Source organism: Chaetodon auriga, chromosome 1, assembly GCF_051107435.1.
Source record: "Chaetodon auriga isolate fChaAug3 chromosome 1, fChaAug3.hap1, whole genome shotgun sequence".
NCBI classification, from domain to species: domain Eukaryota; kingdom Metazoa; phylum Chordata; class Actinopteri; order Chaetodontiformes; family Chaetodontidae; genus Chaetodon; species Chaetodon auriga.
In genome coordinates, this window is record NC_135074.1 from 3,810,303 (window position 1) to 3,824,847 (window position 14,545).

General features: G+C 41.1%; 1 protein-coding gene across 1 annotated transcript in view; it reads right to left on the reverse strand.

Moving 5' to 3' along the window:
- Positions 1-14,545, reverse strand: part of adamts17 (ADAM metallopeptidase with thrombospondin type 1 motif, 17) — a 118,227-nt gene that overhangs the window by 31,725 nt on the left and 71,957 nt on the right. The window contains exons 10-14 of the mRNA XM_076730170.1: positions 12,378-12,528; positions 8,629-8,730; positions 8,349-8,494; positions 7,673-7,842; positions 3,099-3,226 (exon numbers count right to left, since the gene is read on the reverse strand). Of these exons, the coding sequence (XP_076586285.1) occupies positions 3,099-3,226; positions 7,673-7,842; positions 8,349-8,494; positions 8,629-8,730; positions 12,378-12,528 (697 nt within the window). The remainder of the gene's footprint in view (positions 1-3,098; positions 3,227-7,672; positions 7,843-8,348; positions 8,495-8,628; positions 8,731-12,377; positions 12,529-14,545) is intronic.

Sequence of the window (14,545 nt, forward strand, 5' to 3'; positions counted from 1 at the left end):
GTGTCCTCACAAGGATAGATATACAAGTATCTGTGTGCGTGTATGTGTGAGCGACTGCACATATTATTGGTGGTCTGAATGAGCAACATGTCTATGGCGCAGATTCATGGGACTCATAAGACACACTTTTTCACTACATCAGGAATTTAAATGTTAAGCCAGACACACACACCCACACAGAGCATAAGACAAAGTAATGCACGGTGCACAGTTTGCTGAATCAGAAGGCCATATGGCCCTCTTCAGTTCAGTCAGACTTCCAGGATCCTCCTCCAGCCAGACACAGTCTATTTTCATACCTCCACTGAATATATTCCTCGCCCCTTTTCCTGTCTGCTTCCTTTCTTCCTTTTCTCTCTCTCTCCTTCCCAGTGTTTTCATAGCATGCCTGAGACTCACATGCCAGGCTTAGAAAAACATCCATGCCTCCTCCTCCCTCTGTAACCTCAGTATCTGCCTACTTCTTTGTCTGCAGCTCACAGTCTCCATCCTCCAACTCCTCCACTACTTCTTCCTCTCAGGTGAAAGACAGAACCAGTGTGCAGGCTGGAATGTTTTGGCAGAGCCCACAGAAGCATGATGTGGTTGTTTGAAGCTGAATCTGAAGCTGAGACAGAGGTGAGCAGACCAAATGAAAGAGACTTGAAAAGAGAAACCCTGCAAGTTTGTGGGACTTATATTAATGTGTCAGACTGGGTCAGGTTGATTTAGACATAATTGCAGGTAATGGGTCAGTGTTGGAGGTGTATGGTGGGTTTGACTTAAGGTGTGGCTGATGTTGATTGTTTTTTTGTTTTTTTTGTGTTTTTTTTTATTTAGCAGTATTATGCAGTCTCCCTAGGTGTATGTGATTTTTAGTACATGGGAGAAAACATCGTGTTGGGAACTGGTAGGGGCAAGTTTGGTTATTAGCAGATCTTTCAGAGAAAGCTATTGATATCAATACAGTTATTAACAGGACTTAGTAACTACAGGGCACCATCCTGGGATCAGGTACAAATGACCAAACCATGGATGCAGTCTCAGAAAGGAGAGTTCATTTGAAATGTCAATATTTGAGCCCTATTTTACATTTATAAGGTGAACATTGAGGTTAAATTTCAGCACTGATCATCATGTCCAGCTGTTATCACAACACATATGCACAAATAATAACAGACAACTGCTCCTTAGAAGGACAGCTATAGGCCCACGCAACTACGATAACAATCATAAGGACAGCAAGCATATGGCCTCTGTGTGGAGCAGATAAGCTGTGTGTGTCGTTCTGAAGCCAAGTGGGTCTGTGTGAGAAGTAAAGGGGAGAGAGACAGAAAGGGCAAGGTGGCAGAAATGGCTATATGAGGGCCTACATCACACAAGAATTCAAGATGGAGGGTGGAACTGCAAGGGTTAAACAGAGAAAGGAGACTCGATATGGGAGTGCGAGATCTCTGACAGTAAGATGCTGTGGAGCCAAGCTGAGCTATGCTGCAACACTATCTGTGCATTTAAGGTGTGTGTGTGGATGCATGTAAGGACACAACAATAGAGTAATGCTTACAAAACAATACCGGCTACTTTGTCTGCACCAGTCCAGTTTAAATGGGAGCAAGAGCACAATGGCACGCTCCTTATTCTTCATTTTTGAAGTGAAATAGATACATATGCAATCTGTGCCTCAATTGTACTCATTCTAAGTTATTTTGCACAGTTAAGGACACATGAGTCATTGCTGATGTGTAAGAAGTAAGTATTTTGTGAGCACATGTGCGTCATGATAATTGCATCCACATTTGACTTTCTGGACCTCTCTCTCTCTCTCTCTCTCTCTCTCTCTCTCTCTCTCTCTCTCTCTCTGCCAGAAGGAGGGGGAATTCCTCCCAAATGTACCGACATCCACATTTGCAAATAAACACAAAAGACTGACTGTAGTTGAGACACCAGATCCAAATAAACTCCTCAACCCTCCCCAAGGGAGCAGGCTGTGGATCCACTCTACCACTTCTAACTGCTAATGAATGAGGAACTCTTTTGATCCCTGAGTTCAGGAGGCAGCCCCTCCTCCACAGTACTGCAGTGGGGCATCTATTTTATTTTATTTGTTTTATTGTTATTTTATTTGATTATTTGGTTTATTGTTTATTTATTTCACATCTGATTGATTTTCTTCAATGATGACAGCAGTGCCAAAATCTTTCCCCCTTCATACTCCCTTGGCTGCTAAACTTTGGAGCTTTAATTTATGGACCAGTCACTCTAACCACCAGGTCATCGTGCAGCCACGACATTGGAACCTGACTACTTTATAATAGTTACTAATATCATTATCATACAACACTATTTGCAGTCACCATCATTCTATTTCAACAAAGGTTAACTTTGAAGCTTTTCAGGCTGTAAAGCAAGCCACATGATACCAAATGGTATACCAACACAAAACCTGAACCTTACACAATAATGATCCCAGAGTGGGATCATTATTACTGTCGCAACAACTCCTTCATAGTAAAAACAATGAAATACAGAACTCGTCAGTGGCTTCCAGAACAAGCTATATAAGCAATTTGATTCCCCATTCAGCAGAATGACATTGTTTGTCAGTACCTTCCAAAACCATCACACTGATTCATATTTGTGTTTTCTGAGCTGCAATTTCTAGGGTGATGATTTTGTTAGGTTTAGGCACAAAAACAACTTGGATAAGCTTAAGCAAAGCTCACAGTCACTAAAAGAAAGCAACTTTGATTGCTGTAGGAAACGGGAAGCAACGGTAAACTTTATGTTTTTTGGCCCATCCATACACCCAATCTTAATTCACATGGCAGTTACAGATCTTTGTCAATTAAATATCAAGATGTGTAGTTTTTATGTAGTTTTTATGCATCTCATTGTTCATCATCAGAGGATAATACGTGCGTGAATGTAAGAACAGGGTTAAGTAAGTGGGCTTAGCAATGGCACAGCTCAAAGGGTGGGGGAGGAAATTTTGTTCCTCTTGAGCAGAACAGCAGGAAGGCCACCAGACCAAAGGATGTCTAATTGTATTTGGCGTATACCATTTCATGACATGATTTTGAAGAAGTAAGCAAGGGTGTGTGACTGCTGTGTGTGTGTACCTGACATCTCCCGTTAACACACAGGTCAGCCTCATATGGTCCACAGGGCGTGCCGTCCATCACTCTGTCAGCCATCAGGACTGGAACATCTCGACCCACTGGACTGCAGAACAACACACATGGCTTCTCTGCTCATGCACGCACACACACACACACACACACACACACACACACACACACACACACACACACAAATCATGTTAGTGTAATGACCAGGGATGGAGAGGCTAATGGAATATAAAAGTACTGTACCTTTGAAGGCTTTTCTCAAGTAAAGGTGAAGTTACTCATGTAAAAATGTACTTGGATAAAAGTGAAAAGTAAGCCAGTTAAAATCAACTCTCCATAAACGTTAGTGTGTTATATTTTGTAAAATGGGGCTAGATAAAAAAAATGTAAAAACGTTGGGATAGAATGTGATCATTTGCGAATCCTTTTTGATATATGTTCAATTTTAAGCAATATATTTCATGTTTGACCTCAGCTTCATTGATTTTTGTTGGGACAGGGGCAAGAAAAGACTGTGAAAGTTATGGAGTGCTCCAAAAACACCTGTTTGGAACATTCCACAGGTAAACGGTTTCATTGGTAACAGGTGATAGTATCACGATTGGCTACGACAACATAGAGCTGTAGAAATAAACTCCACAGATTACAACCCACAAACATAAATATTGAATCAAAGGAAAAATTCCAGTTTTTACACAACATAGGGCACAAATATATACAATGTTACGTTGCTAGGCAATGGTGGTTGGTGGCATTTCTATCTGGAGAGTGACTTGCAGCAATACTTGAGTTTGCTGTAGTAGTCATCCGTCTGAACAGCTTCTTGTGAGCTTTGTGTGCTGTAAAGTTCACATTCTCCTATAGCATCAAGTTTGAACAGCAGATGAAATGGATGGACTGAAACTCACGTTAATCGCTCCCAAAGTCATCTCAAGTAAGAGGCTTTTGTCTGGGCAGAGACAGTTAAGTCCTTCCACAGCAATTAACACCAAACCAAAACCACTAACAACACAGTAGGAAGAGGTCAGAGGTCAGAGACCATGTGTCATGCGGCAGGTGACCAAATGGAATGAAAGTACATAACTCAAAACAAGATATTTAACATAGGTCTAGTCTTTTTTAGACATTTTAATGCAGAAATGTTACAATCCAGATTCCAAATACGTTGGGATACTGTGTAAAATGGAAATAAAAACAGACTGAGCCTTTCCAGGATGCCCCTTTCATACCCTACCACGACACTATCACCTGTTACCAATGAACCTGTTTAACTGTGGAATGTTCCAAACAGGTGTTTTTGGAGCATTCCACAACTTTCCCAGTCTTTAGTTGCCCCTATCTCTTCTATGTGTTGGGAGGCTTTTTTACCATTGACAAGAATACAAATACACAACAAATGTAAATACTGAAAGCATTTAAGTACTTTCTTGGAATTTGTAGCTGAAAACTTTAAATATATTATAAATACTAAGTGTGATTTGAGCCTGAAAAGTTCATTCGTGATCTTGGAAATAATAGTTTGATGATGTAATCTTTACTCAAGGTTAGCTTTCTCCTCTCTTAGCAACAGAAAACTGCTGTTGATGAAGTCCAGGCAACAACTAAAGCTAGTAAGTGGAGCTTGAGTTAACATTATTTCATCAATCTACCATGACATTGAAGTTGACATCAGTGCTGAAAGGTTTGGTAGGAACACTGTTGGAAAGTACAATGTGTCTTAACCACTATCCTGGAAAAATGAGCGCGGAAAGACAGCGAAAGACGGAGGGGAAGAAGGACAGAGGAGCCATTAATTTGTCTACCTTCACTGTAAATATATTTACATCTCGTTCGAATAAAGGCAAACAGCTCCCATAATTACCCGTAAGCGAGAGAGTTTATGTCTGACAGCGTAACAATATGCTGCTGAGAGACTCAGATGCTGACTAAAAGGCAGAGCTCTAAGGAAAACGTTTTCCAGTCAAGGTTGTGTCAGCTGAGAGGTGACCCAGCTGGCTGCAGCAGGTCTGAAGGAGAATAAAAAGCGTCTGTTTTGAACCACGTCAGTCCACTTTGAAGCCAAAGTAATATGTTTGTATATCTGTATATCATATGTTTCTGTGTTGTACTGGCTGTGAAACCCAATCATCCTCTGGAACAATAACTCTGAATTTAAAAGATCACAGGGATTGCACAAAATTCTTACTTGAAAGTGAAATGACACCTGTGGTGAATTACCTCGATTAGTATCTCAATTACATCTCCCCACTTCATAGCTGCATCCCAGTTCAGAGCCAATAAAAAGTTTATCCACAGCAAGCTGCCCAGCAACAGCGACCTAAGTGTAATGATTTTAATGCAAATTTATTTATGGAAAGTGAATCCATAAGTCACACAATGCACAATGGATTGTGGGGTACAGTTGAACAGTTGAAGCTGGCAGGGCCTTTGCGAAAGGAGAGCCCTGAAAGCCCATTATTTCACACCCAGCGTTGAAATGCACACATCAAAGAATCCAGTATTAGGACTCAGTTCATGCACTAATGTACTCATGTACTAATTCAAAGTGAATTTCACAGTCATTGCTTTTACCGATAAAATTAATGAAAAGTGAGTTGCACAAGTTGGCCCTCACGCACTAATGAATTCCCTCTAGGCAGTGCATAATACGGGTAAACCAATTCATGTGACTGAAAAGTGTTTCAACTTGAATGCAAAATTTGTGCTTAAACCAAGGCTGTGTGACTCCACTTCATGAGCATACAGAGCCAAGAGGAAAAAGTCGAGAGACTGGAGGAAAATAGAGACCCAAAGTTCCTCATTGGTTCTGAGCAGTCCCATCAACACACAGATCCACACTCCACTGGTAAGTACATAGCTAGTTAGTTACAGCTAACACCTCTACAGTCAGTACACTGGCTGTATTTGAGGCAAATAAAGAGAGACTGCAAAAACAGTTCAGCTGTCAAACAAGAGCAAATAACATGAGGTAAACTTTTGCGTGTAAGACATGGAGTTACTTTAAAGAATTTAGAAGAAGTTGTATCCTCGTCTCTGTGGATACAGAATGTACAATTGAAAATACATACAATCAGTTCTGTATATGAAATTGCATGTAAATTGACTTGATTTTCACAATGCTTGTGGGAACAAGATGTAAATATGTTTACTGTGAAGGTAGACAAATGAATGCCTCCACTTATGTTCTCATCGCATTATACAATTTTTTTGCATTTGCATTGTGAAATATGTTTCATGCTTTGTCTGCACTCACATGGGTCATTTTCATTTGGCTGCTTGCTTTAGTCTCTTTAATTGCTATCATTTGGCAAAACGTTTCATTTTAAGCTGACGGGATAGTGTGGATATTTTTGCTTATCCCATTAATTGCTATTAATATACATACTTATATTGATATTTTGCTCTCTCAACAATGCTGTTCCCGGCTTTTGAACCTTACTGAAAAAAAATAAATAAAATATATATATATATCTGCAATGTCTGTGTGAAACACTATATAATCCTGCACAGCAGTGTTTTCTTTCACCCAGGCTGTGTATACTGTGGTCAAAAGCACTGACCACTTCCAAGCCTGTCACTAGCACCCATGTGTTTAGTGGCAGAACATGACAAAGCACAAGAACAAAGATAATTTAGAATTATCTAGTATTTATGACTCTGCGTTTAAATCTGCCAACATAAACAAAAGTAAAAAATGTGTATATAAAATCCCGACGGTGCTGCAGCCTGTTGGAGCAAATTAACTCTCTGGCCGCTGCTTGGCTTTCAAGTAACACATTAATCACTCCAGCAGTGAAAACATTAATTCAACTATTGCTCCCGGAGCACAGGAATTATGCTCATTTTAAAGCTGCCGTCCCTCTTTGGGACATATCAGTTTTTATAGTTATCCAAACACTGTTGACGTCCACGGCTCTTGACACCTTTTAGCACACACAGCATCAAAGCAGTGGGAATGTTTCCATCCAGGTTTTTTTTCCACCATTTCTCATCTGACAACACCTCACCATATGAGGATAATTACTGAATAAGAAAAATTTCAATGTAGGATCTTTGCTGGGAAAAGCAGGAAAGTAAAATGTTTCAGGGTAGTTTTTCTGTCACTGTTAGTAACCCTGTACTATTTTGTGGTGTACTACAAGGTTCTGTTCTGGGCCCTTATTGTTTTTCCTTGCACACATGAGATTGTATAGTGCACCATTCATGCAATCTGAAATAAATTTGGTCTAACTTTGAAGTATACTGTGGGTGTCACTCCAGCATGTCTACTGTAACTCTCTTTTTCTTCGCCTCGGCAGGATCCAGGGTGCTGATGCCGGGGTCCTGGCCAAGTCTGCTGAGAGGTCTAACATCACACTCATCTGATCTTTACAATCACTCCTCAGTCAGTTCACACTCTAAGTTCTCTTTCCACATTTTAAACTAAAGGTGACTCCCACTGGACCTCAAATGTATTAAAAATGGACAACTTTAAAAAACAGCAAAAACAGAGAGATTATAGGATGAGTGAGGGGAGTATTGCTACAGTAAGAATATGTGTTTGTGTGTGTGTGTGTGTGTCTCACCATCATTAACAATAGCAGTCAGCATGCTGCCCTTCTTCTTGCTGGCGTGGCGGTCATAGGACAGACACTGCAGTTCTCTGAAGGTTGGTGCCCCTTTGGGACAGGGAGTGCCTTCACAGGCCTTGTGCTCCACGCTTGCCTTCTGACAATGTCTCCCACCAGGACCAGGCCTGCATGCACATGTGCACACACACAAACATGGTATGACACTCAGTTTAGGAAGGAGAAAGAGGCTAACAAAGTAAGCATGGGTATCCCCCAAGATGAACTAAGAGATTGTTTGAGCAGGTATGATCACAAAATGCAAACAGGTCAGGGTCTTTTTTTTTAAATACATACTTCACAGTTTCAGACATGAATTTTATGACTACCAACAGAAGATCCTTCATCCCAAGCAATTAAAATAATGAAATATTTTCATGCATGCTCGTATGGAAGCTGATCTGAATGCCACATAAAAATAAGTTTAGTTGGAAGGCTTTTTGACGAGGTGCCTCTCAGCAGCCTGCCACTCAGCTGGAAGAGGGAGGAAACTCATGCTGTGGAAAATACAGTGTGTGACAGTGTATGGGTATAGGCATAGCACAGTATGTGTGGAAATCATATTATCAAAAGTATCTCTCACACACACACAGACAGACAGACAGACGGACGGACAGACAGACAGGTGACATACGGAGGGTTGTCACATTTCCTCTGTCTGAACTGGACTCCAGTACCGCAGGTCCTGCTGCACATGCTCCACTGGCTCCATGGACTCCAGTCACCATCCACATGTTGAGGGATGGGAGTCTTACTGACACACTCGCCTGCTCTGCACCACTGACACACACACACACAAGAATATCCAAATTAAAATGATTTTAAATACACCTCACAATCATCAGAGTCTTCATTTAGGTAAGTCAACCGGCTTCTGTCAGAAGCTGCTCAGTGTGTGAGTGTGACAGTCTCACCTTGTCTGCTCCACACTCTGTTCCATCCAGAGGAGGATCCAGCTTTGTCTTGCAGGATGCATCTCCCTCTACTAAACACCACAGGCCAGCACACATCAGGTGCTGACACACACACACACACACACACACACACACACACAAACAGATAAAATTATCAGACAAATGTCTGTATCTATATGGTTTCAGCATTCAGCATCATATCAATCTACTGTTGAAGTCACGTCATACAAAGCAGCAACCTCTGGGGCTGAAAACTGTAAGGCAACGTCAAAGTGCCAAAAACTGAAGTTCCTCGAATGGCTACTTGAGGCTGGTTCCTAAAGTGAGTCAATCCCCGCAGAGCCTCAAATTAAAAAAGGCCAACTTTACAGCAGAAATAAACATGGTGACAGCCATTTTTAGTCTCTTTAAGTCGGTCTCAGTAACCAGGCTTCATTCAGCCCACCTCAACTCTACCCACGCTGGAGCCACTGTCGCTGAGCTTCGTAATGGATCTTCAGAAACCTCTGTGTGATGTCATGGAGACTATGTCCATGTTTCATACAGTCTATATATGGGTCATACTCACCTCTCTTCTGCTCTCCATTATCCTTGAAAAAAAAAAAACTTGTTTGCTAATTAATTCCTTCTTCTTTGTCATCTTCTCGACCAGTAAATGAAAGCAGACAGTACCTGACGCTTCACATTAAAAACCTTTCAAAAAAGTGAAAGACTATGCCCTCTATAAGCATGTTGCAAAATAAAGCCTGTTTTTCTCTTCAGTGAAGGGAAATAAACTATCTGAGAATTCATGGTCGAGATTTGCATGAATTAAAGCCGGACGTACCAGACTAAATACACAGGCATAGGACCACAATGATCAGACAGTTCTGTTTAGTCTGAATATTACTTTGAAGTTTCCCAATCAAACAACAAGTTCAAAGCTCAGAACGCATGTGCTTCCTTTGCTAAGTTTATGTATTAAGTGACTACCAGGTGGATTCACACTGCAGCAACCTATTTAATATCGGGCCTCAGTCACAGAGGTCCTACTGCTGGAATGTCAAGCATTTTTACAACAGAAAACTCAGGAAAATGAATGACTCAAAGATGAAAACTTGCCTCTACTTTCGACTGTATAAATTCTGTATATTCACACTTTCAGTGACCTACATGCTTGTAAAATCCTAAAAAAAATGTAATTTATTTTGATCTGTCATCTCTTCCTGGTCTCTTCCCTTTCTGTTTCTGGTTTTCATTCAATCGTCCTTCCTCTTGTCTTTGTTGACTGGTTTTTGGAAAGTGCTTGATGACTGTGCTGGCTCCTGTAAAGCAGTCCCACTGAGGTACATCAACAGGTGGTCCCTGCTGACATAGCACTGTCTGTCCTGGTATGAGATCAGAGCCATCCCACATACACACAACGTTCAATTCCAATTAGTCATTTGGCAGACGCTTTTATCCAAAGCGACGTACATATGAATTCGGCATCAGGGGCAGTTTTTGGGTTCAGTATCTTGCCCGAGGATACTTCGGCCAAGGCCAGGGATTGAACCACCGACCTCCTGATTGGTCGACGACCGCTCTACCTCCTGAGCCACAGCCGCCCCATTCACCAAAACAAATGACACTGATAACCACTCTGATAGCAGATGCAGAACTGTAAGATGGACGAGGTCTCACTTCAGCAGGGGTTTTGTCCCATCTGCCACAGCACACCTAAACAGCCCTGTTGAGCACTATGTATAGATCTGTGTATGCATATTTGTGTATGCATGTGTATGTGAGCACCCCCTGTAAATCCAGAGAGAGCAGATTGCAGAGCTGTGATCTCTTTGCTCTTGCTTTGATGAGAACCTGTGTGCCTTCTGTGAAAGCTCACATGACCAGTTCCCAGTTGACTTTGATGCGATGCAATCAAAGCGACTTGGCAATCTATCACACGGTGTTGACTGGATAAATGATTTACCCTTTCCTTGATCTAGTCCGCTTTTCATCTTTCTCTCTAGCTCCTGTCTTCTCTTAACAAGCTTGAGTGATCAGAAACATAATAAGTGCTCCGTGTTCAGGTGCTGATAGTCCACTTCGGATGGATGGAGGAGCCAACTTTGCCTAGTCATTGAAACTGTTGTGTTATAGTGGCTGACAACGTATACAGTCAGCGGGGACAGAGTCTACAGGGCTTTGAACAGTTTGTCATTTTTCCAGTTTTGCATTTCAGTAGTTCAGTGAGTGTGTGTGATTTGTGAAGGAGTCCGTGTGAAGGGACTGCTGCTAGTCGCTTGTGAGCATTTATTCATTGCTGCTTTGTTTTCAAACTGCTGCTGTGTAATGAAGTTAGTGGAATACAGTATGTCTTGTAGGCAATTTTTGGTATTCTAAGATTTGATGTGAATGAAAACTTTTAGATTTGTGAATCTTTTTGTTATTAAACCTTTTTTTCTGTACATTTATCTGTACCTGTAAGTATTCTACTTTAAGGTTTTAACAATTTTGTTAAAATTACATGTTGTCCTATTATATACTTTATGAGATGATGTTAAAATGAGCTCGTACTTTGAGAGTAAACTCCCCCCCCCCCCCCCCCCCCCCGGCTTAAATGAGCTACAACCGCCACTGATCAAGATCAAGACATACTTTATTTGTCCCAGTGGCCGAATTTGTTTTTTTGACATCTGGTCACTTGTTATTAGCTTTGTTGTAAAATTGATGAAGTGGTTTAGTTGAAGCATTCAAAAGCACTCTCAAGCTCAGTTTTCTTCTTAGCACACTGTAAATCTTTTTCACTCATTGTTTCATTCACAATGTACTTTCAAAGGAACAGCCCAACACTTTGAGAAACTATTGTTAACAGTCTTTGACTCTATTCACATCAGAATTTATATCAGCAAAATTTTAGAACAAAATCAATTTGTGTCAGTGGAATTGCTGCAATTAATGGTTTCCCTCACAAAGATAAAGTCTATCCACACTGAGCTTTCACTCACTGCTAAAGATTGGTGAACTTGGACTCATGACTACATGATGCTGACCACTTCCAAACTGCCTTACCAACACTGACCTTTACAAAGACCCAAGAGTCTAAAACAGTCTTCAGACAGGAGAGGATGGCACAACTACATTTGCTTGAATTTATTGTGGTAACTTATTGTCCTGTTTGCGCAACTAGACCCTACAGACAGCCCACTCAAAAGACCAGTATCTTTATCTGAAGTCTAACCACCACTTACAGCAACAAAACCAGTGGTGAGGAGCTGACTACACAGAGCACAACAAGTGGATGAAAAGAGTGGATGAAAATCTGAAACAAGCCAACTGAAAATCCCACCAACAACTTCAGGTCAGAACAGACTCTGTTAAATCAAGGAGGGCCACCAGCAGCATCCCTGTGGGAGCCTCTTAAATGGCTGTCAGAATTCACAAACACTCAGCACGTATCACAAACCATTCAACACCCTAAGATCTTTAGAGGCACACCCTACAGACAGGACCCTCCCTGAAAGAGAGACTGGAATGGTGTATGACATCATCATGAAATCACAAGACAACCACGTTAGTGAAACAGCAGGAACCCTGTCCAAGTAAGAGACTGATTGAACACTGGAAACAGACAAGATATTTTAGGTCAATAGGCATTTTTGTGTGTGTTTCTGAGTAACTCTACCCATTCTAAATATCAATGGATCTCCTGGTTTTATTGTATGTTAGATGCACCATAAATATGTTCTGAAAACAAAATAACATGTGACTTTTAAAATAAGATGTTGTACCTCCATGTCATTGCAGAAAGTGGCATTGGTTCCAAACAGGATCTGGCACTGTTCATCCACACTGTAGTGCATGCCTGGAAGCTTGGGAGGAAGCCGGACTTGGTAACGGCTCCGTGGGTCTGTGTGCAGTAGGCAGGCACTGGCTTTGGACCTGTTTGAAAGGCACACAAGACAAGGATTCATACTGTGTGCTTGCCAGCGAAATATTTTACTTCCAAGAGTTTTCTTTCCATTGTCAAATCTGAATCCAAAAGAGACTTGGCATTTACAGCGGAGAAGATTGAACAATGGTAGTTGTTATTTTGAAAGCAGATGTAGATGAACATAGATGGTGACAACAAAGGATATATGGCACAGGCCAAATTAAGACTGCTTTGCATGTGTGATGTGTATCTGCTGTTTGTCTAGCTTTCCAGGGCTGATAGGTAAGAATGTGTCTTACTCACACTGCAAAAAACCTGCCTGGGCCACCAAAGGGTGTGGCCTTTTGGTGGCCCAGGCTGGTTTGGGTAGGCAACACACAGGTTGTCCACCTGTCCATAGATATACTATTGTGTAATATACATATATCTACACATACTGTATACATACTGTAGAACTATGGTCATATTTACATAATCTGCAATAATTTACATATCACTTCCATTATCAGACCACCATTGTCGTTCATCTTTAGTGTACTAAAGATGAACGACAATTCCATCACCACATGAGCCACTGAAACTGTGCATCTAAACACACTTGCTGCTAAGGACAATGATTGTCATGTGTTGAAGTCTTGAGGTAACATGTCATTCTAAAGATCCAAACAATGTGGAAGAGCCAACATTGCAGTACCATAAATGGCCATTGGAGGCTGACTCGAAAAGTGAGTCAATACCTGTGGACTTTAAAAATCATTTACAACTGAAATTAACACCTTTACAGTTTGGCACAAAGACTGGTTTTGGTCTCTGTAGCTAATTTCATCATTCATGACAACTGTATGGTGGGCTAACTGACTTAAATTAATTAAAATTATATTAATGCATAGAGTTTGGTATAATTATGGACAACTGAGTGAAACTAGGCTTCATTCAGCCTTCTTCTCACCCAAGCTGCACCTCTCTGCCCATTTTTGGATTAGCCAGGAGTTTGGCAGAGTCAGACACTGCCACACTGGCAATGAGCACAGCCACTGTCACTGAGCTTCGATGACTCTTCAGAAACCTATGGGTGACGTCAGGTAGACGATGTTCATGCTTTATACAATCTACGGTCATTCTACACAGTGTCAATCAGAGTTGGAGTTCGGATAATCATTAAGTATGTAACAACCTCGGTAAAGTATGTCCGAACCAATGATGTAACACTGCTCTGGCTGTTGCATTTCCCAAAAGTATAGTTTAACTCTTAAAATTGCCTATAGGTATGAATGGGAGTATTATGGTCTGTCTATATGTGTGTATAAACATTGTTTCCTTTTATTTTACTATGCCTTCACATAAAATCAGGAGCAATTGACAGTTCAGACTTAATAGCAGACCTGCTACCAAACCTGATATAGTCAGTTTCAAATTTTCGTATCAGAACAGTTCACAAAAAAAAATCCCCCTTCACAGTCACAGGGGAAAGAGATGAAAGGAAAACAAAAAACCCACACAAACACAATAATGCCTGTGCATGAAAGAACAGGTGAGCTAGCAGCACACATCAATAGTCTCTAATGACAGCTGGATTCAGTGAGGCAGTCTGATGTATCATTGCAGGGCAGTGTGACATGAGCACAGTGAGTGTGAACCATAACACTCTGCCATTAACAGGTAAACAGTACCTTTAGATTAGAACAAAAGCTGCAACCGCAATTACTGTACACAACAAAGAAATGCAGAATGAGTAAAGATTTGAGCTGTAATAAATCTGTCAATTCAGAGTCCGCAGGGACAGGTTCATGAATGCAAAACAGGTTTGCAGCATACATCCTGATTTTACATTCACTCAGCTGGAAACGGGCCCTCATAATATTCTTTAGATGTTTGTCAGATTTGGAGCATGTGAGGCCACACCCATAGGGCTCTCAACTTTATTCAATTTCAGTCTTTTAGACTGGCCAGTGGCCAGACGTTACTCAGGAGTTGGAGTGTGACAGAGGATGCTTCATTTTCAGGCTCAATTCAGTGGAGCACATG